Source organism: Lathyrus oleraceus, chromosome 6 (genome assembly GCF_024323335.1).
Source record: "Lathyrus oleraceus cultivar Zhongwan6 chromosome 6, CAAS_Psat_ZW6_1.0, whole genome shotgun sequence".
Classification (NCBI taxonomy): domain Eukaryota; kingdom Viridiplantae; phylum Streptophyta; class Magnoliopsida; order Fabales; family Fabaceae; genus Lathyrus; species Lathyrus oleraceus.
The window spans coordinates 326741179-326765647 of record NC_066584.1 but is presented as its reverse complement, the minus strand read 5'-3'; the positions used below and the strand labels follow the sequence as shown (position 1 = coordinate 326765647).

Below are 24469 nucleotides of genomic sequence, written 5' to 3'. Positions count from 1 at the left end.
AGCTAGTGTTTTACCATACAATGCAGCCAATTAAACACCTACACAGCCGCAATATTGTGATTGCGGTAGTGTTTGCATCCGCATCATGCCGCAATTGCAGTGTGATTGTAAATCACATTAAAAACTGCATCATAAAGCCACAAAGATCGCATCATACTACCGCAACAACCGCATTTGCCTGAAATATATTACGCATTATCTGATCTACCTTTCTTCTTATTTATATCATAGATTAAATGTGTTTTTAAAACTATCAGAAAAATTCAAAGTGACGGCGGATTGTTAATAAAATATATAAAGATTTAGATAGGAAATGAAAGACATATAAGTTATTCAAAGTGACGGCGGATTGTTAATAAAATATATAAAGATTTAAATAGGAAATGAAAGACATATAAAACTTAATATAAATAATAAAGTATCATATTTTATGTTGAAAAAAACTCTGCACCCCAACCGCCACAATAACCACACCCACGATTTAAAATTATGCTACCAACACCACTTATGGTGGATAACTTTACTCCATGTATGATGGATAACTTAAAAATAAATGTTCTTTTAATTGAGATTACATGGATTAAAATGATAAACTATTTTTTTAGTGATTCTTATCGTAAACAAAACTAATTTTCACAAGACGCGTATTTTTACTATATTTTATTTTCAATGGGGTATGTGATATAGAATCATCTTTGACTTTTTTTTTAATGTAAAGCTTACAATTGCCAAGTGCTCTAGAAAAAGAGAAGCAATAACTATGTCTAACATATTTTGTAGAAAATATGCTTGTATCAAACATTTTAATATATTTTTTTAATACATCTTTTTAATACATTATATTATTTGCAATTACAAATAGGGTATATAATTATAAAAAATATTATTCCTACATTCATTTTTTGACACCAAATACTTATATGGTATATATTAAATATCTTTTAATAAAAATATATTTATGAAGAATGCATAAATAATGTCATAATAGTATATGCACAGTATCCATGAATAATAATTTTAAATAGTGAAATAAAATTGATTAATAATGATAAAATTGATTAATAAATATCTGATATTAAAAATAATTTTTAATAATAAAATAAAATTGATTAATAAAAAATAAAAAATTAATTAGTAAATTTGTGAAGTTAATTAATAAATGTTTAAATATTAAAAATAATTTTTAATACTAACCAAAATTAATTAATAAAATATAAAATGTTGATTAATAAAATTATAAAATTAATTAATCACACAATTTTATAACAATATCTTTTAATATAAAAATAAAAAAGATAAAAAATTAAAATAATATTAATTTTTAAAATTTTTAAAATTTTTAAATTAATATATTATTATAATGTTTCACAATTCACCATAGTAATATTCAGTATGTTTAACATTGTAGTGTAATTATAACATAGAACAAAACTTTTATTTAAAATATTCAATACGGTTATATTTACTTTGCAGTAAGTTAATGTGTTGAATATGGTGTTAGATAGTTTTTTCGTAAACTACATTAGCTATTAAAAAAACTATGTTGAAGAAAATATGTTAGAATGTGTGTTCTACTAATAATTATTTTTGTTGGGAAGGGCAGACTAGAAAGTGGGGGTTTGTTTTCTGTTTCCACTTTGGTTTCTAGCGATAATCAACTTGTTATAAAACATAATGAAATTGTTTTCCAGCAGTATGTTTGAATTTTAGAACATAGGTGATTATTATCCAAAACCACTAACTCTGTCTCCGTCAACTAACGTGTACAAAACCAGAACATCAATATCCATATGCGCCCCTTGATTCACCTCTCACATTATTTGACTCATTTTTATATTACTATATAATATCTCACTCACCTCTTCTATCATATTACTCATTTCATCTTTCACTCATTCACCACCCACACCTCTCTTTTTATTTTATATATACACACACACATAATATAAACATTTTCCATAATAATCATATCCACTATTATTTACCTTGCGAGTGAAGAAAATAAAAAATGGAAACACAAGAGAATCAACATGAGTCATGGTCGGAGCCAGAAACCACCACAGAAAGCCGAAGGTCCCGAGTGGGCTTCAGCGGGCCTCTTAGTGGGCCGCTGAGCGGGCCTTTAGTAACTAACAAGCGCCGAAATGGAAGCAAGAACAAAAGCGCAAGCTTTAAGAATGAAGATGGAGAAATGGTGGAAATAACTCTGGACGTCCGTGAGGACACCGTTTCTGTTCAGAACATTCGCGGTGGAGATTCCGAAACGGCGTATCTGGCGAGCCGGCTTGAGAGGAAGCCGTCTTCGCTTTCGTCTCGGCTAAAACAGGTGTCGCAGGAACTGAAGCGCATGACGTCTTTTAAGACGTTCGATAAGGTTGATAGATCGAAATCCGGTGCTGCTCGTGCTCTACAAGGTCTTAAGTTTGTGACAAAAAGTGTTGGTAGTGATGTTTGGTCCCAAGTTGAGAAGCGGTTTGATGAATTGTCTGTTGATGGAAAATTGCCCCAGACTCGCTTTGGCCAGTGCATAGGTATGTCAATCAATATCCTAATATTCAAATTCGTAAGTTAAGATTATACAAAAATAGAATGCAAAATGTAATATAGCATAAATATATTAATTAAATTTTGAATTTTTTTTATCCATATAGGAATGCATGAATCAAAAGAATTTGCTGATGAGTTATATGAAGCGTTAGTTCGTCGTCGAGGTATCAGTACGGCATCTATAACAAAGGAAGAGTTGCGAGAATTTTGGGAGCAGATTACTGATCAAAGCTTTGATTCAAGGCTTCAGATATTTTTTGATATGTAAGAACACTTTTTAATTTCTATTTTATTTTGTGTAATAAAAAACCGCATGAAAGAGATTTGCTTCAAAGTAGAAATGTGTCCGTATTTGGACAAAAATGTCTAAGTTGAGTGTTTAGTTTTCTAATCATGTTTGTGTCAAAAAAATAATAAATCTAATCATGTGGAAAATCGTTACAGATTGTGTGGACTTGGCTTAAAATATTTCCCAATCGTTTTTGTAATAGCCAAACCACACTTTGTTGCTTAATTGGACTTGCTTTCTTTTTTTAGACGGAACTTTTTTCCTAATACTATATATTAATTTTATTTTTTTTAAAAATAATTAATTAATTGATGAGCATGTTAATTATTGCAACAAAAATGGTAGAATCTTATTGGAGTAGTGTGAATTGCATCATATCTCTCAAGTTTTATAGGTCACGTTTATAATATCAATCCACTTCATTTAGTTTGCATGTACTCCATGTACATTTTTTTTATTAAAGTTAATATACATTTTTAGTGTTGGAATTATTTATTCACTCTTCAGCGTTCCCTTGAACAAAGTTTATCATATAGGAATAAAAAAGTAAAGGAAACAACCAAAAAGAGTGTCGTATGCATGGATCAAGTAACTATCAATAATGGTTGGGTTGTTGACTATAGAAAAATATACTTGGAATGACTCAGCATGATTTGAACAACATAAATTTAGTCAAAATAAAAGAATATTTTGGAACCTAATGTCAAAAATACTGTTCTTTTTAACTAGTTATTCTCTTACTCATAGTCTTCACTGATGCCACTATGCCAGGGTGGACAAGAATGCTGATGGAAGAATTACAGAAGAAGAAGTAAAAGAGGTGAGTTATTAATATATTATTATTTGAAGAAATTATTATTATTAGGTTAATTAATATCATATAGAAACCTACTCAGATGATAGTTGTGCAAGAATATCAGACTGCAAAGTGTGAGTTTGAACTCGTTACATAGTTATTCACAAGGTTGTCGTATGTTTCATTTTTTTCTTCAGATTATCACATTAAGTGCATCGGCAAATAAGCTATCAAAGTTACAAGATCGAGCAGTCGAATATGCTGCCCTTATCATGGAGGAGCTGGACCCAGACAACCTTGGATATATTGAGGTTTCTATTCTTTAAAATAAAGATTGTATGAATTAATCTATGAAGCACTGACATCAGACCGACACTGACACGTCGACACGTATTATTCTTGATTAAGTTTTTGTCATTTTCTGCAGTTGTACAACTTGGAAATGCTTCTTTTGCAAGCACCAGCACAATCAGCACACATAACTACAGATAGTAGAGTGTTAAGCCAAATGTTGAGCCAGAAGTTGGTCCCTACCAAAGAACACAACCCTATAAAACGTGCTTTTAGAGAACTATCCTATTTCATGGAGGATAATTGGAAACGCATTTGGATCATAGCTCTATGGCTTTCCATTTGTGCAGCACTTTTCACTTGGAAGTTCATTCAATACAAGCGTCGCGCCGTTTTCCATGTCATGGGCTATTGCGTCACCACGGCTAAGGGCGGCGCGGAGACACTCAAGTTCAACATGGCTTTAATCTTGTTACCTGTATGCAGAAACACTATCACTTGGCTTAGGAGCAAGACCAGGCTTGGAATGGCGGTTCCGTTTGACGATAATATCAACTTTCATAAGGTGATAGCTTTTGGCATTGCTATTGGGATTGGATTACATGCAATTTCACATTTGACTTGTGACTTTCCAAGGCTATTGCATGCAACAGATGAAGAATATGAACCCATGAAACAGTTTTTTGGAGATCAAAGGCCTAATAATTATTGGTGGTTCGTTAAAGGGACCGAGGGTTGGACCGGGGTCGTCATAGTTGTTCTTATGGCTATAGCTTTCGTTTTAGCCCAACCCTGGTTCCGTCGTAATAGGCTTAACCTTCCAAAACCCCTCAAGAAACTCACTGGCTTTAATGCATTTTGGTATTCTCATCACCTTTTTGTCATTGTCTATGTGCTTTTTATCATTCATGGATACTTCCTTTACCTTAGCAAGAAATGGTATAAGAAAACGGTACATGCTCTTACTCAAACTAATGTGTTTTCAGTTCCATTTCATTTGTTTCTCAGTTTGCTAAATTTTTGTTACAAAATTTTGTGACATAGACATGGATGTATCTCGCGGTTCCTATGATACTATACGGATGCGAAAGACTACTTCGTGCATTTCGATCTGGTTACAAATCTGTCAAGATACTAAAGGTTGCAGTGTATCCGGGAAATGTACTAGCATTGCATGTGTCTAAACCACAAGGATTTAAGTATACTAGTGGACAGTATATTTATGTTAATTGTTCAGATATTTCTCCATTTGAATGGTATGCGCCTAATTTAAACTCAAAGTTCTTATTTTGTTGTTACCATTCATAAAAATATGATGTTAATTTTACTTGCAATTTGTCTCTAGGCATCCCTTTTCTATAACATCAGCTCCTGGAGATGATTATATTAGTGTTCACATTAGAACTTTGGGTGATTGGACATCACAACTCAAGGGTATTTTCGCCAAGGTAAAATACTTATACACAAGATTCAAGTACATTTCTTTAACGATGTTCATGTTCATCATAACATAAATTACTTGGATCATCATGATTTATGCAGGCGTGTCAACCAGCAAATGATGGCCAAAGCGGTCTTCTACGCGCGGATATGCTACCGGGCAAACCAAGCCTACCAAGGTATATATATATATATATATATATATATATATATATATATATATATATATATATATATATATATATATATATATATATATATATATATATATATATATATATATATATATATATATATAACGAAAATTGACAATTTGTACATTAATCATGTATGTGAATTAAATTTTCAAACAAATTGTAGGATGCCAAGGCTAAGAATTGATGGACCTTATGGAGCACCAGCACAAGACTACAAAAACTACGAAGTACTTCTTCTAGTAGGTTTAGGAATCGGCGCAACGCCTTTGATTAGCATACTCAAAGATGTGCTAAACAACATTAAGCAACAAGAAGAAGATTTAGAAGAAGGAGAGGTAGAAGGTGGGGTCAAGAGCAATAAGAAAAAGCCTTTTGCAACGAAACGAGCCTATTTCTATTGGGTTACACGCGAGCAAGGTTCGTTTGAATGGTTTAAAGGAGTGATGAATGAGATAGAGGAGAATGATAAAGAAGGCGTAATTGAGCTTCACAATTATTGCACAAGCGTGTATGAAGAAGGCGATGCTCGTTCGGCTTTGATCACGATGCTTCAATCTCTTCACCATGCCAAAAGTGGTGTGGATGTTGTTTCAGAGACAAGGGTTAAGACACATTTTGCTAGGCCGAATTGGCGTAATGTCTATAAACATGTTGCTCTTAAACACCCTGATAAAAGAGTTGGTAAGTATTGATTTTACTCTAAACAATTAGTCTAGTTCTTGAAATTTTTAAGTTAACATGTTTTTTAGGTGATTTGTTTACATTATACCTTATGTTATTCTTATAGGTGTTTTTTACTGTGGAGCACACGGATTGGTTGGAGAATTAAGAAAATTTTCTTTGGATTTTTCCAGAAAAACTGGCACCAAGTTTGATTTTCATAAAGAAAACTTTTAGATTCTTTTTAACATATAGTTGAATCATTTTTTATTGTAGAGGTTAAGAGGTATATATACTCTTGTACACATGTATGAAAAAATGTCTTAAGTTTCTATGAGTTTGAATGGAATAATGTATAATAGAATTTAGGCCTACTGATTTGGCATAAATGTGATTTGAAGTCTATTTTGTTTAGAAATGTGATGTAAAATTTTGCAGTTTTGGACTAGCTTTTGCTGCAACTACTATTGCAAGATTCATATGCTATGATTTGGATTAGATTGAGAGTTCTCTTTATAATATTTACATGTTATATTATTGTTAATAAGAGGTATGTTTAAAAATAAAATAAAAATGTATCTAAAATTTTCTAGAGAATCTTATATTTAAGATCAAACAAGGGTCAAATAAATGTATCATTAATAACTTAACACAGAAGTTTGCTAGTCTTTCTTTACAACACCACTTTATCATGGTTTACAGCAAAATCTGACCTGTATGTAGTATAAGACATGTCATATGTCCATTGCAAACTCTAATGTATAAAAGTAGCAAAATAAATTAAAGATATTGCATTCTTTTTTCTTTATATAAACATTAGCTTTCAAGTAGGAAATGTTGTTTTTGCTCCTTTTTGTCATTACCTAGTTTCAAGTAGACAATGTTGTATTGTTTTCTCCTGTTTGTAGTAACTACAATTTTTTAAGTACATAGTGTTTCTTGCTAAAAAAAACACTAAAATATCGACCTCCTCGTTCTTAGTCAATGAGAACTTAAAAAAAATGGTTGGGTGTTTCTTATGTATGTTAGTCTCGTTTTTGTTTGTCATTTACTCTCCGAACATCCTCCTATTTATAGGACTCCATCTCCTTTCTTTTTTTCCCCGCTTGATTCGACATGTTCTTCATTAATATTTATGGCAGTAACGTCCGCTTCAATATTTTAAAAACCGGACCGACCCGATCGGTTCAATCGGTTGGACCGAGAAACGGAGATGAATTCGGTTGGGTCAATCTTTCAAAACCGCTAGTGGATCAAAACTGGAGTAAAATCGAAAAAACTGGATTGAACCGTCCAAAACCATTCGAACCAAAGAACCGGAGCCGATTTTGTAAAACCGCATGGTTACAAAAAATTCATCAAATTGACCATTTTAATTTTTTTTTATAAATTTTAATATATCAATATCTAAACTTAATATACATTCCCAATCACAAAAAAAAAATCATACTTTTTTACAATCATTTTAAGTTTTGAAGTTCCATTATAGTTTTTCTTTCAACCACACTCCATCATAATCATGATGTCTCTTCCAAACATAGTCATGATATTGTTAGCCAGCAAATTTCGACTATGTCAAAGGGGAAACCCGTAGCAAGGAGTATGGAATCATAAGACGAAGCGTCGAGAAAAGTGAACATCGTCGAAGCGGTTCGACAGTCAAGAAGGACATAGGCCATATCGAAAGGAGGTCGACGTGGGATGACTCTGTCGAAGTTGAAGTCAAACAAGCAAAAATGATATAATCAGTTGAGCATAACGTGGAGGAAGTTGCAAAAGACGTGGGGTTGCAGGTTCAGACGCGTGGCACATTGTAGATGGTCAACGGTCATGTAGCAATTATTTTTTATTACTATTTAAGTAGATTTGATTTCTAGTTCAGAGGAGGCATTTGTAACATTGCAAAGGGAAAACACTCAAAGTATCAAACGTCTAGAGAAAAAAGTTCATTCCTACAAAATGTATATTTGCTTCCACATTTACCTTCAAGCAATTTAAATTACCAAGTCTTTTTATCTGTTTTGCCATTTACGGTTTTATCTTGCCTTTTGTTCATCTATGTTAACGGCATCTTTTACAAGCATTTGTTACCTATCGTTTTCTTAATCCAAACATTTCAACGAGACACCCCATATACTTAACACCTAGTCTAGGATTTTATAGTCGATGTTGCAAGTAAACATCAATAGGAGGCTAGAGATTGTTCACGCGATAACCACATGCGAACAAATTGGCACATCTGGTGTGACCCGTTGTGTTTAATATATGCAATTACGTAGTGGTAAAATGGTATCACCACGTCCAAATCCAAATGAAGAACCTTCTTTGAGAGGAAATACAGTTGTGTCGCAAACAACTGATGTTGGTTCTGGCACTGTATATGTGGTTTCGACTGCACATAGTGGACCAATATTGACACCGCGTCAGCCTGAGACTCCAAGGCCGACGATGATGGGAACTTCAGGGCAATATATGCCCAGTTCCACAGTGTCCATGTATCGAACCTTAGGAATGCCAACTGAATTTATGGCAAGTATACATAATAGCAGTTCGACATTTGACGAAAATCCATCATCGCCACTCCCACCCTACCAGGGGTTAGAACCTTTGGTAAACCAATTCGGTCGACCCCCAGATTTAGGTTTTTCATCTCAGTCGATCCCAACTTTCACATCGAGCTCTGTCGCAGTCATGAGACAACAGATGGACGAAAGCAATCACGAAATGGTCCATATGTTGACTCAGTAAATGGGTACCATACTTAGACCGTTAATTCAAGATTCGACTCAGAGTTACCAACAACTGGAAACTTAAATGATCTGAATAGAGGATTTCCTAGGGGCTCCCAGAGCACAAGTTCGACATACTCCCCCACCTCAGCCTCGACTGGAAACCCTAGTCTGGCGTGAGGAGTTAGTCGATGAAACAATTGACCAAGAACACCAGGTGGTCGAACCAATACCCAGGGTGGCCTAACGGCCTCCCGTTGTGTTAGTCAATATAAATCAAGATCTCAGCCATGTGGTCAGGCAGGTCCGACAAGAGGCAATGGCTGGGGAACAAATTTTAGAGGCCATTGTCAAACGAATCATAGTTCAAAATAAGGTAAACCCAGGCCTTCAAAGGGAAAAGTATTCGTGTCCCTTACCAGATTTTGTTTTACAAACATAATTACCTAGGGGATGGAAGGTTCCAAAGTTCACCAAGTTCGTCGGAGACACTAAAGAGTCCACCGTCGAACATGTTCCCAGATATCAAATTGAAGTTGGTGACATAGGAAACAATGAGGACTTGAAACTGAACTATTTCCCAAGTTCCCTCACAAAGAATGTGTTCACTTGGTTTACGATGCAACCTCCGCAATCAGTCCATACGTGGACGCAATTAGAGAGATTGCTCCATGAGCATTTCTATATGGAACAGTAAAAAAGAAGTTTGAAAGAATTGGCCAGCGTCAAACAGAAGACCGTTGAGTCAGTCGATCAACATCTCAACAGGTTTAGACTTTTAAAAGCTAGATGCTTTACTCAGGTCTCTATGCATGAATTAGTTGAAATAGCCGTAGGAGGTTTAGACTATTCTATCAGGGAAAAGTTAGACACACAATATCTTATGGATATGGCACAATTAGCGGATATAGTTCGACAGATCGAACGCTTGAAAGTCGAAAAAACCAAAACTGGTAGATACCATAAGAAAGAGAAAGTGTCTTATGTAGCAGTTGATGAATACTCTTCTGACGATGAAGAGCTTGTCAATGAAAGTGAGGTCAATGTGGTTGAGCTCAATCCAGGACCTCCTTACACGTGTAAATTTTTGAAACCATCGAACGAGAAAAGTCCAATCGAAACGAAGAAAACAGATAAATACGTTGCTAAAACTTACACTTTCAATGTGTCTAAATGTGATGAGATATTTGATTTGTTAGTTAAATATGGTCAAATTATTATTCCTCAAGGTTTAAAAGATCCCTCTTTAGAGAAGAAAAAGAAAAGGGGATTTTGTAGGTTTCATAACTTTCTTGGTCATAAAACATCACAATGTGTCCTTTTCAGGGATTTAGTGTAGAAAGCTTTGAAGCAAGGCATGCTTCAATTTGGAGAAAGGCCAAAGATGCAAGTAAACTTAGATCTTTTGAAGGTCGAAAAAGCCTTATTCTCTGAACCTTTCGAATGCATGATGGTTGAGACTACTGATGATCTCAACGAGTCTTTGATTGCTGAATCTTTTGAAGGCATGATGGTAGAAACTACTGATGGTTTCGATAAAAAGACTGAAGACGAACTAGAGGTAGTTTATCCTGAAGTTGAGAAGACCTGACTGATTTCTAGGAGAAATGCAGAGTGAGTGGGTCGAAGGCGGTACTATGTCCAAGGTTCAATGTTGTGTTCGATGAGAAAGCCGCTGAAAAGTATGAAGCTGATAAGAAGAAGGCACTGAAAGAGGAAAAACTCAACATCCCAAGGTATGTGTTCGACAAAAGTGGGGCGCCTCGGAGAAATGAAGAGTACTGAAGGTAATTCTAGCAGCCTCTACCAAAGACCTTTCTTCCTCTGTCTGATATCCCATAAGAGAAGTGGGTGGAATCTATGGATCAGAAGGGGAGCAAAAGGAAAAAGTGGAGAGTGCTTGATCTGGAGAAAGAAGCAAAGACTTCAGAGAAGAGGGTCGGACCCAGAGGTTATGTGTTTTCCCCTAATTACAAAGGGAAAAACCATATGACAAGAACGCAATAGAGGCGTTATCAGAGAAACAAGAAATCTAGGAAAGAGACTTTGACTTCACAGCTGAAACTGCACAGAAAAGACAATATCCAAAAGGAGTGTGGATTGAAAAAGGTAAAATTATGGAAAACCAGACAGTGCCCATGACCATGGACCCTTCAGGAGAGAAAGGGATAGTATTATCTCAAAGCATGTAATGCACATCTCATGTCGAGGATAAGAAAGAATCTAAGTACACGTCTCAATCGAATGAGGAGGAGCCTGAATATTCTCCTCAGTCAGATGAGGAAGAACCCGAGTATTCCCCCCAGTATGATGAAGAATATAATTCGTCACTAGATGACGATATGTATGATGATACTAATGACGATACTTATGGTGAAGATTTCATCGTCAACTGCGTCATCGTGTTGGTATTGCCCGCATAATATGATATGGTGTCGAAAGTCTCTGAAGCAAATGAGGATTTCGTATCAAATGAAATTGCCGAAGACAAACCATTATGCTACTATGTTATGAACTATAGCGTGGTGGAGGAAAAAAAGGCTATGTTTGAAAAAGCCTAGTCCAGGAATGATGTATCATTTGAAACCATTGTTCATAAGGGCAAAGGTCGACGGAGTAGCGGTGAATAAAGTGTTAGTGGATGGAGGAGCAGCTGTCAATTTAATGCCTCGCACTTTGTTTAAGAAAATGGGAAAATTTGACCCTGATCTCCGACAACGCAACATGGTTTTATCCAATTATGAAGGAAAAACCAGTAACATTCTTGGGGTTATCCAAGTCGAACTAGTCGTTGGTACAACCACACGATCGACGCTTTTCATGGTGATAAACTCTAAAGAGAATTTCAACTTGCTCTTAGGACGGGAATGTATCCATGGGATAAGGTCAGCGCCATCGACCTTACACCAAAGGTTAATTATCTGGAGGAAAGATGACATTGTTGAGAATATCGAAGCTGATCAAAGTTATTACAACATCAACGAGGCCAAAGGCGCGAAGAAATCTTTCGACCAACATTTGGCGAATATCGCTCCTTGTGATGATGAATCAGGATCCTACACTTCTATTAAGACAGGGCATGTCCTGAATCTTGATCCTGATTATGGATTTATCTAGTATGCTGAAGAGGCAAGGGAGCCTAAAATGGTAAATCCACCAACGGGGTGGCCTGCAGTCGATGAGGATGACTACTGAGTCAGAAATTTTGGCCTATTTGGTTGAGAACAAAATAAAATTGGCACTAGAAGCTGAGAAACTACAAAATTTGGCTATCAAAGCCAAAGTTGAAGAATGTGAATATGGCCAACAAGGCCAAACAACAGCTTCAGAAAGCCAGAGGTTAGATTGCATTTATGACAATGAGCCTTTGGGATTTGAGAAAGACCCATTAAATGAGTTGCAGAGAATGTAAAGGCAAGACCCACTCGAGGAGATAGATCTAGAAGATGGGGTCATAAAAAGACCAACTTGTATAAGCACTACAGTTGGGTCAAATATGAAAGCTAAACTAATCGAAGTATTAAAAGAGTACAGAGGTTGTTTTGCCTGGGACTATAGAAAAATGCCTGGCCTAAATCGAAGCATAGTAAAACATTGATTGCCTATTTAGACAGGAAAACAACCAGTAAAGAAACATCCTTGATGGTTTGCTCCAGAAATCACAATAAAGATTAAGTAGGAGATCGAAAGACTGCTCAAAAGTTGGTTCATCAAAACTGCAAGGTACGTCGAATGGTTAGCCAACATAGTACATGTTATCAAGAAAAATGGAACACTTAGAGTCTGTATAAATTTTAGATACTTAAATAATGCAACTCCAAAAGATGAGTATTCGATGCCAGTGGTAGAAATGCTAGTCAATTCAGTCGCAAGTTTTGAATACTTGAGTATGCTTGATGGTAATTCTGGCTATAATCAGATTCTCATAGTAGAAGATGATGTTCCCAAGACGGCATTTCGATGTCCCGGAGCTTTGGGAACATACGAATGGATTTTGATGCCGTTTGGTTTGAAAAACGTCAGAGTAACCTATCAAAGAGCCATGAATTCCATATTCCATGATTTTATTGAAAAATTCATGCAAGTATACATTGATGATATTATGATAAAATCTTCATCTGAAATTGGTCATTTGGATCATCTTCTAAGTTCATTTGAGAGGATGAGAAAATATGGGTTAAAAATGAATCCATTAAAATATGCTTTTGGTGTACATGCATGAGACTTCTTAGGTTTCGTGGTGCACAAAAAAGGTATCGAGATCAACCAAAACAAAATAAAAGTAATTTTGGATCTCAAGCCTCATTCGACAAAGAAGCGACTTCGGTCTTTGTTGGGGAAGATAAACTTCTTGAGAAGATTTCAAATCTAAGTGGCAAGAAGAAGGTTTTTTCGCCACTGCTCAAGATCAAGAAAGAAAGTGATTTTCACTGAAAACGAGAGCAGCATGAGGCTTTTGACACCATCAAGGAGTACCTCACAAAGCCTCCCATTTTATTGCCACCTAGTATGAATAAGAATATGAGGTTATATATTGTTGCATTGGACATGACCATAGAAAGTATGTTGGCACAAGAGGATGATAGTGGTGTCGAAAGACCCATCTATTACCTCAGTCGAATTTTAGTAGATGCTGAAACTAGGTACATTATGATTGAAAAATTATGCCTATGGTTGTACTTATCATATATGAAATTAAAGCAATATATAAAACCAGTTGATGTTTATGTTTCGTCTCATTTTGATGTTATTAAACATATGTTGTCTAAACCTATTCTACATAGTCGAATTAGGAAATGGGCACTAGCATTAACTGAATTTTCTTTAACATATATGCCTTTGAGGGCTATGAAAGGCTAAATAGTGGCATATTTTATTGTAGATCACGCAATAGTTGAACCATCACTAAACATGGTCGACACGAACCCTTGGAGGTTATACTTCGACAGGTAAAGTCACAAAAATGGAACAGGCATTGGGATCTTAATATTATCCCCACAAGACATTCCGACGAAATTCAAATGTAAAGTCGACAGAAGGTGTTCCAATAATGAAGTAGAATACGAAGCTCTAATCACTGGCCTCAAAATCTTGAGGGATTTTGGAGCCAAGAAGGTCGAGATAAAGGGTGATTCATAGCTAGTGATCAAACAAATCACACAAGAATATAAATGCATTAAAGAAAATCTGCTGATGTATTTCACAATGGCGAAATGCCTATTAGAGTGTTTCGAGGTTGTCAGCATCACACATGTGCCTATAATAGAAAATCAAGAAGCTAACAATTTAGCACAAATTGCATTTAGGTATAAAGTGTCGAAAGATAGGCTCAAGGACTTTATTAAGCTGAAAGAAAAGATGGTGTCAAAAGTTCCACCTTCACCCAAAAGGCAATCCCAAAAACTGGGGGGGGGGGGGGGGGGGGGGGGGCAGAGGTCTTCTGTAAAAAATTTGAAAATTTTGAAAGACATGAAGTTTTTTCCATTGATAATTTGCCGCAGTCAGGTTGGAGAAAACCAATCATAGAGTACCTAGAAAATCTAGTTGGAAACACTGACAGAAAAATCAAGTATAGAGCATTAAGCTATGTACGTATGGGAAATGAGTTATTGAAAAAGACTCTAGAAGGAGTGTTGCTCAAGTGTCTTGGGGATGCAAAAGCATACTTGGCAATGTCTAAGGTACACAATCGAATATGTGGGGCCCACCAAGCTGGCCATAAAATAAAATGGTTATTATTTCGACAAGGTGTTTACTGGCCAAGGGTGTTAAAATATTGCATTGACTTTGACAAAGGGTGTCAATAATGTCAAATACACGCAAGCATTCAACATGTGTCAGCCAGCGAGTTGCATGCAATCATCAAGCCATGTCCCTTTTGAGGTTGGGCGATAGATGTCATCGGTGAGATTCGACCAGCATCGTCAAAACAACAAAAATTTAACCCAGTAGGTATATACTATTTCACAAAATGGATATAAGTTATCCCTTTGATAAAAGTGGATCAAGAGGGCGTGATCAAATTCATTCAAAAACACATTCTATATAACCCTGAAACCATTACTACAGATCAAGGTTCAGTTTTTGTTGGTCAAAAGATGCAAGAGTTTGCTGCTGAGACAGGTTTCAAGTTAGTTACTTCCACGCCTTACTATGCCCAAGCAAATGGCCAAGTCGGGGCAGCCAATAGAGTGATCATTGGTTTGATCAAAAAACATGTTCCCCAAAAACCTAAAAATTGGCATAAAACATTAGATCAAATTCTATGGGTGTGTCAAACATCCCCAAAGGCGACAACGAATTCAACGCCTTTTCGTTTGACATTTGGGCATGATGTCGTGTTGCCAGCAGAAATCTGTTTACAATCAGTTAGGGTGCAACGTCAAAACAAAATTTCGTCTGAACAATATTGGAGACTGATGTTCGACGAAATGACTGATTTAGTGAAGAAAGGTTGGTTGCAATACACATGGTGATACGACAAAAAGCGCGTATGGCCAAAGCGTACAACAAAAAGGTTAAGATAAAAACCTTTGCAATAAATGATTACGTTTGGAAGGTGATTTTACCTATGGATCAAAGAGATCGAACTTTAGGAAAATGGTCGTCGAATTGGGAGGGTAAATGGGAAATATTTGATAAAATATAAACCTATGCTCCAAGAGATTCAAATCAAAAGGTAATAAAACTTGTCATTAACTATCAATGCTAAAATGGAAAAGGCCAATATGGAATATAAAATCTCCAAGCGGAGTTATGTTATCTCGATAGAAAAATACATTAGGAAGGAAACCTAGATTTAAAATCTTCAAAAAGGGACTTCTCATGGCCAATCCTGTTGTCAAGGAGGTCCCTCTTCTCTTGCAGTTAGCCAATCCTTTCTTTAATTTCAAGGGCCTTCTCACCATGTGTAATCCCCTTGAGAATCTCCTGATCGATAACGCCTTGAGCCGAGAGAGGTTCAGTCGAGTCCAAGGAATCCTTTTGTTCCTCGACTTCAGCAATCTTCTTGGTAAGTTCAGCTATTTGAGCTTGATAGTCTGAGATTTGTTGGTCGAATGCTTGCTGCTGTTTGAGACGCTCTAGCTTCTGGGCCTCAAAATCATTGAGCTTCCTCTCACAAACTTCACTAAAGTCTCATTCTCGTCTCATCTCGTTGATTTTCATTTTAAGTTGAAAATCAGAGTACCGATGAAGAGCGATGTCTTTGACAAGTTGAGTGAAGAAAGCTTCAAATTCAATCAGGTACTTGGCCGCAGGGGCAGGAAACTTGTGTCAAGAAAGCTTATCAAACAGCTTGAGGATGTCGTGTTGGTGTAAGCCATAGAGGCCAATACTTTTGGTACTTGTATTGAATTATTTATTAATAATAAAAGGATTTTTCTTTATTATGTTTGTTTAATAAAGTCCCTAGAATAGCTAGTCCGTTTAATGTATCAAGGGTGACTTAATCATGAGATCCCATTAAACATAAGGACACTATTCTTAAAGAATTCGTAGTCGGGCTTTGTTGTGAAGTGGGATAACATTAAAGTATTAAGAATATTATGTATATAGACTGATGATCACATCTCATGGATCATGGATAAGGAGTTATCAAGTCTTAAACATAAGTATCAATATTGAGAGTAATATTTATACTGGATTGACCAGCTATGAGAATACTATATAGAATGTTATGCTAAGTGTCATAAGTTATTCTCATGGTGATAACAGTGTATACCACCCTTTGACATGAAACCACTATGTACCCTAGATGTAGAGTCGAGTGCTTTATTGCTGATCAAACATTGTCTGTAACTAGATGACCATAAAGACAGTTGATGGGTAATCAAAGAAGGATGCTGAGGGACATGAGTGACCTAGATGGAATTTACCCATCCTACGTAGCAGGATAAATGTCTATGGGCCCAATTTTGAACTGGACAAGGATGACACGGTTTATGCCTTGTGTTTAATATAAACATAAGGGCAAAAGTATAATTATACACATTAGTATTATCACAAAAGGATTTGTCAGGTCACATGACATTTTCGTGTCTTAGGTAGCAGTGATGTGTTGCTAGATACCACTTACTGTTTATTATGTTAAATACGTGATTTAATATAATTGCTAATGTCGCGAAAACCTACAGGATCACACACAAAAGAACGGATTGATGAGAGATAGAGTAACTAAGGAACACCGTAAGGTACGGTGCACTTAAGTGAATTGTAGAACATCGTAAGGTCGGTGTACTTAAGTAGAATACGAAATATGGTAAGGTACTACACGCTTAAGTGATTTTTGCATATCATAAGATATGAGCCACATACACTTAAGTGGGCTTTTTTAGCTTGCAACCCACACAAGTGGTTCTATAAATAGAAACCTTGTACAGAAGCACTTGTGCAGTTGTAATTTCATTTCTCTCTCTCTCTCTCTCTCTCTCTCTCTCTCTATCTATCTATCTATCTATCTATCTATCTATCTATCTCTATCTATATCTCTATCTCTATCTTTATCTCTCTCTCTCTCTCTCTCTCTCTCTCTATATATATATATATATATATATATATATATATATATATATATATATATATATATATATATATATATATATTATATATATATATATATATATATATATATATATCTATCTATCTATCTATCTATCTATCTATCTATCTATCTATCTCTATCTCTATCTCTATCTCTATCTCTATCTCTCTCTCTCAAAGCCTTCATTCGTAGCAGCTAGCACTGAGATTGAAGGAATTCGTTCGTGTGGATTGAGTAGAGGCGTTGTCACCATTCAACGTTCGTGTGGACTGAGTAGAGACGTTATCACCATTCAACATTCGTGATCGCTCTGTAGATCTACATCAAAGGTTTCAATCGCCACAAGAGGTAATGATTCTATCACTGATCATGTCCATTCGTAAGGATCACTAAAGGAGAAATTTTTAAATTTCGCTGTATTTTGCATCATTCTTCTCCTTCAGTGGTATCAGAGCCACTTACGAAACCATGCATCTGATAGCTGTTTATTTTCTGTATTTTCTGTATTAATACGATTAAAAGACAGAATGAATCAAAGAATAAACGAGTAACTAAATTTGGCATCATGTGTGTATGCTTTGGATGATTGATGTTGACTATGCTTCGGAATCCGACATTAGTATGATGAAGCAGCGATACATCGATTGTCCATAGGTTACACAATTAAGATCGATCAAGTTATATATATGATATAAGTAATCCTAATGCAAAATACGGTATATATGATATACTGTTTCTATTTCGTTCATTCAAACACTTAATGGTTGGTTTCCTTTGAGCGATCAATGGTCATTTGCTTCTTGATCCGACATTAGTATGGTGAAGCAATGACGTGTTGATCAATCATACTGAGTTAACAATCGAGGTGTGTTTGACGGTCTGAAATTGGTGCGGTAGGGTTCATGACGGTACAAGGGTTGTGTTGTCAAAGAGTTATGCGATTAGGGTTGTGACTACGCAAGAGTTGTGCTTTAAAGTATCAAGTGTTCATGCGAAAATCGACGTTGATTTCAAATGAATTGTTCATTAAAATTTTGTGTCAGGGTGCTGCCCCTAACAACCCCGCAGGGGGCGCTGCCCCCTTGACCCCCGTCCGTTGAACGGTCAGCGGAACCCCCGGCTAACTCTGCGAAGTGTGATCGGTCGCCGAAATTTAATTTGGTTTATTTAATTAATAGAATTTAAATTAATAATAACAATGTGTTTATTATTATTGTCTTGTGGTGATCGGTTATGGCCTTAGTTTTCCTTTATTTTGTTTTGAGATTTTAAAATACGACCTGCGTGTCGTGTCTCTCTTTTAATCTCTTAATGTAACTTCTTTTCTCATATCACTCCCTCGTATGTAAAATGAGTTTATTTTATGTGATGTAATTCTATGAAGAAAGAGAAGAATACAATATCAAAGGAGGACAACCTTGAAGATCTTGCTTGGAGAAGCTTAGATTGTTATTAGGTTAGCTTAGGTTCTGTCATTGGCTTGGGAGAACAATTGCGCTAGGGGCCATAACTGTTTCATTTTGTATGTATGTTGATGCATGTGAATGTATGTTGATGCAATTCTGCAATATGAGATTCCCAGAGACGTATCGAAGCAGTATAAGTGTCGAATTCTGCTTGGGCTGATTTTCTGAAAGCGGCTAACTCCTCAAAAGCTTGTGAAGTTTGAAGGGCATTGTCAAACTCAGTGGCTTGAGCTTTTTCAGTTGATAGAAGCTTTGCTTTGGCATCCACCTCCCTATGGTATTCAGCACAAACTTGGTCAATGAGGTTCTGAATGTCGATAAGGGCTTCACCTATATCAGTGGGGCAAGCAGTGATGTTAATCTTGCTTATCAGCTTCTTTATGCCAAAGCTCGCTCCCACATTATTCCTTAATTCTTCAAAGAGATCTACATCAAAAACTGCCTTCTTCACCTGCTGAAGGAGTTCGTCATGTGATGTTTCGCTTGCACTAGCACCAGAATGGGTCGAAGCTCCAGAAATGCTTTGCTCTGAAGAAGATTCTCTTTGAGCCATCATTAACCTTACATACTTGAGGGGATCATTTTGTTTTAAAGCTTTTTTCTCCTTCTCAGTAAGAGATATAGGCGAAGTCTGGATGATGGATGGTCGAACTTTAATTGGATTTGGGATCGTGTCGACGTTGGCGTCACCAGTTCGAGTTTGATTTTCTTCAGGATCAGCTTCTCCCACATTCATGTCTTCATCTTCCTGAAAGTACCCCTCAATCTCATCAGAATCCTGATCATCCTCATCAGCATCATCTGAAGGGAACCCAACTCTTGCAGGAGAATTACTAGGAGTATCCTCTGAATCTTCTTTCTCTGTTGAGTCCTTCTCGTTAACGTGCTTCGAATCTTTTTTACCATCTTCACCAGGAGAAAAGGTTTCTTGTTCGTTCTGGGTGTTATCTCCTTCTAGATTTTGGGCTCCAGTCGAAGATCCTTTGTTTTGGGCAACACCGCTGATTGTCGGAGGAGGAGATGGATTCATGCCGCTCAAAGGATCACTCTGATTGGCGGTAGAAATGAGGGGAGTGGTAGGTTTGTCCTAAAAACAAAGTGTTAGAATAAAGTATGAGTTTGTCGAAAGATAAAATACTCAAGGTCGAAGTCTACCTGCTGAGCCTCAGGGTCAGAAGCATTGCTCCCAATGTGCTCCAGTGCTGCGCCACCAGAGGGTTGGGATTGAGTTTTCTTTGGAAGAGGAGGGAGAATGTTGGTTTCGACACCTTGTTGTTTATTTGTTTGGTAAGGGGCAACTGTTGCCTTATTCTTTTTCTGATTTTTCTTAAGTGGAGTTGGAGGATTATCTTCTTCATCATCTTCGACAAGAATTATATTAGCAGTGGAGACTTTTCTTTTCTTGGGCGTCAAAGGAGACTTGCCACTACCCTGAAAAAGAAAATTATAATAGTTAGAAAAATACGAAAGAGACAAAGAAGTTATTTGATGTAATACCTTTGAACTCTTCTTCATTTTTTCTGGAGCAGCACCAAAAGGCACTCCCTGGCTTGAAGAGGTAGTTGGCTTAGAAGCAGTATTCGAACTGGCTTTCGCCACAGGCTTCTCTTTCTTCGCCACCTTCCTTTCGATAGCTAAAGAAGAATGTGAGTTAGTCGAAACATGCAAATGTTTAAAAGATTGGTGAAAAGACGAAAAGGAGTTGTAAAACCAAGAAATCCAAACATTCCACACCTTCACATGTCGGGGAAGTAATTCTCACTGCATCTAAGTCGAAGTGAAGAAAGCCTTTGAAACTGTTTAAGGTATGTTTGGTTGCAACTACTCTTTTGGCAGGTTTTTGTTGTTCATTTTTCAGCATGTGAAAAAATGTCCCCACATATGAACCAGTTTGGGTAAGGGGGAAAAATGACACAGCAAAATCTGCACTGGGTAAATTTGGAAATTTGGGTGGTTCGCACTCAAAGGCCAGATCATATTTAAATTCAGGTTTTACAGCTTTGAGAGATTTTCTTTTGGCAATTTGCTTTTCAAATTTCTCTTTTAAAATTGGCGTTGCGTCACAAATAGTTCGAACAAGGTCCGTGGGGTCATAGACAGTTTCAAAGTACTTTTGGAATGCTTGGATTTCTTCAGAGTGAGTAAGCTTACCCTTGTGGACATTTTCCTGCAAAGATGAAAAGGCCTTCGTTAGACGTTCTTTGATTTCAGCAGTAGAAAACATATTCTTGGAATAGAAATATGTCCACCAAGTGGCAAAACCATTGGTGGAATAGAACGGCGGTTGGTAGGCTATTAATTGGAATTCAGCAAAGTTTGCATGGAATTCTTCGTGGATTGCAATGTCTCGAGCGCTTCATTCAGTCCCCGCACAACAGATCTCGCGCTTTCGTTTGAATAAAGAAACAGGAATAAGTTGACACAACCCAAATTGTCGAGAGACAAAATTAGGTTGATAAGCCAACAGACACACATGGCTCTTTACTGGAAGGATCCTAGAAACAAGCAGCCTTGGGAAGAGAAAGGCATGCCATATATCTTCTATCTCTGTGTTGGCGTTCTTCACAACATCTTCGAGCGAAGCAGTAAACCAGGAAGGACCATGGGTTCGACTGGCAAAAGGAGCCATCGAAGGAAAGAAATGGTGACGCTTCGAGAACATTAAGGTGTATTTGGTGAGGGAAGTATGTATGTTGTCAGCATCATCAGCTGAAGTCAGTTGAAGGAGTCTGGTGCCCTCAATGCTTCGATTTATTATCTTTGGGGCACTTTCATCAACGTTTCCTTGTGTTGGCAAAAAGTATTCAAAAGTAGCATTGAGCCACAATTGAAGAAGCCGATAAGGCCCAGATAGTAATAAATTGGTACCAGCTTCATACTCCTTTAACTTGGCACTAGCCGATCCTAGACTTTCATACAAACTAGCCAATAAGAGTTCACTTAAACACACTCTTCGACCAGCATGCAATTGGTTAGCGAGTGTTAAAAATCTCTTTGAACCTTGCAGAGATTTACAGCAAAAGAAGAACTTGGACAACCATAGACCTAAGAATACTATATGTTCTATGTCAGAAACTTCTTCCCCATCAGCGTGATACATATTAATATAAGTACTGAACGAAGTATTCTTGACGTTGAAGTCAATCAAGTTTTCGCAGTCTTGGTAGGGGTCAAAGGTTTCTCCTATCGGAGGAAGTCCAGAAATGGCAGCTACGTCGAAAAGCGTAGGAGTCATCATTCCACAAGGGAGATGAAAGGTGTTATATGTGTTATCCCAGAAATATAGGCTAGATAATAATAAAGGTTGGTGTCGCATCCGCGAAAAAACAACCGGCGGGCTAAAACAAAAAAAACACAAACAGAGCCGCCACTGCGCGTTATTTATCCCAAGTTAGGGAAAGGAAACGCTCAGAGAAACCTGGAAAAAGCATGGTCTCGCGACCAAAGAGAAAGGGTACGGGAGTCGGTTACGCAAGGGGAAGGTATTAGCACCCCTCACGTCCGTCGTACTCGACGGGATCCACGTTCTAAAAGAAAAGAAAAGGTTGCTAAAACACCACACACACACACACACACCGAAGACAACACAGGTGGGGTTAAGGGGAAGAGAGCTCGATAGGACGTCGCATCCTATGCCTACGTATCTCGTCTGGAACGAGAATCAGAGCTGCCGTAGTTCGGCTCACGCACGCCAAACAACACACACACCCACAGGCAAACCTGGAACCCGACAACCACTCGATGGAATTACGTCAGCTTCCGAACCTAACAAACACAATCAGGATACGTACAGCCAATCGCTGGGCTTACGTCCATATCCTGACACACAAGCAGATAACAAGCAAACGCACACAAAAAGAAAAAAAAGTGCCCGGAGAGACCTCGCACGGTCTCCTGCCTACATACCTCGTCTGGAACGAGGATCAGGGCGATGTAGTTCCCCTGAAAGGGAAAGAAAATCTAGCCAGAAACCAAGGGAAGACACACTACCAGGGAGCTGGACTCGAGCCTAGTGTTATCATGCATCATTGCCCTATGTTACGGTTTCTACCTACTTGCACAACTGCAAGCTAATCCTATCCAGGAAAACAAGCATACAAGCATACAAGCAAACAGAGCAAACAAATATTCACAAAGCACACACTATAACCAGTCAAGTGAGGCTCAAACAATGGGTTTGACTGCCGAAGCAAGTCATCTGTACATGGGTAGTATTCGCTCTTAACCTTGCCATTGCGGGGCTAAGGTGAAGCAGATGAAAGGTGAGTGAAGATTAGACTTCACAGCTCTTATCCCTGACCAGGGAGAGCTTCAGACAAAGGAGCGTGGGTCCAGAATGGAGGGACCCTTCTACGCTCAAGACTCTGACACAACTGTACAAAGTACAAGATCTTGGGTTTATGTCCCAATGCGTCAACACAGTGGTGTGAGCAGAGGGACGACTCAACAGAATAGCGGGGGATAGATTGCATATCCCTTGGGTTCCGCCAATTGCCTCATAGAGGTCTTTACCTGCTTGGCACAAAAGTAAACAATCACAAACATCGCCTCTTAAGGAGGACTTCAGACAGTTGCCTGGCCAGGTAACAGGCCAGGTCTTCCAGACTACATGAAGTATAGAGATTCTACCTCAACTGGTTAAAAAACCAAGCAACAACAAGCAAGTTCTTAAAGAACTGTAAGCGACTAAATGTACCTGAAATCAATCAAGTATCATCAGTACTCAGACAAACCAACAATAAACAGCAAAAGTCAATCTATACAGACAACACAAGTTAATGCACATAAGTGCAAGCCATGAGCTCAAGCTCAAGCATCAAACCCTACAACACAAAGCCAATGTTAGTTCACAACATCAAACAAAACTCAATTTAATCAACTTGCACTTTTTCCCTTAAGCCTTTTGCATTTCATCCTGAAAATCCAAACCAAATGTGAGAAACTAGACCACTAGGCCAAGCCTAGGGTCCAAAGGGGATAAAAAAATCAAAACAGCAAGTGCAAACCAACCAAAATCATATTCAAACAAATTAGAAGCAAGTGCAATTGGTCCCATGCTCATACCATTCACCATTATCATTTCATGCACAATTTAACATCAATCATGTAATTTGCAACTTCAAATGACCAAACAGAACTATCTCAATCAAATCCATATCAAAACAATTCAATTAATTCCACAAAAATTCACACCTAAACAGGACCCATTCAATGTATAGCATGTCAATTTTCAGCTCAATTGGACAAAAGAAGGTAAGTCAATGAAAATCAAGAAGTCCAGACACAATTACACAAACCAATTCAAGGTATCAACACAAGCATCACCTTCCAAAAATCATAAAACAGTGAAAACAATTAAGAAATGAATGGGATCAAAACCATGATGTCCTATAATGTGTCTAGAATCTACATACCAAATTTCATCTTCATCCAATACCATATGAGAATTTCACAAGCAAAATGCCAACATGTGTCACACAAGATCACCAAATGAGCATACAGAGAAGAAAAT

General features: G+C 37.2%; 1 protein-coding gene across 1 annotated transcript; it reads left to right on the top strand.

The window, feature by feature from the left end:
- The first annotated feature begins 1793 nt into the window (after positions 1-1793).
- On the top strand, positions 1794-6718 carry LOC127093184 (respiratory burst oxidase homolog protein B). Its single transcript, XM_051032082.1, has 10 exons — positions 1794-2531; positions 2652-2811; positions 3608-3656; positions 3830-3943; positions 4060-4875; positions 4968-5179; positions 5269-5371; positions 5466-5542; positions 5724-6241; positions 6348-6718. The coding sequence occupies exons 1-10, from the start codon at positions 2009-2011 to the stop codon at positions 6455-6457; spliced, it is 2682 nt and encodes an 893-aa protein (XP_050888039.1). The 5' UTR covers positions 1794-2008; the 3' UTR covers positions 6458-6718.
- The last annotated feature ends 17751 nt before the right edge of the window (positions 6719-24469 follow it).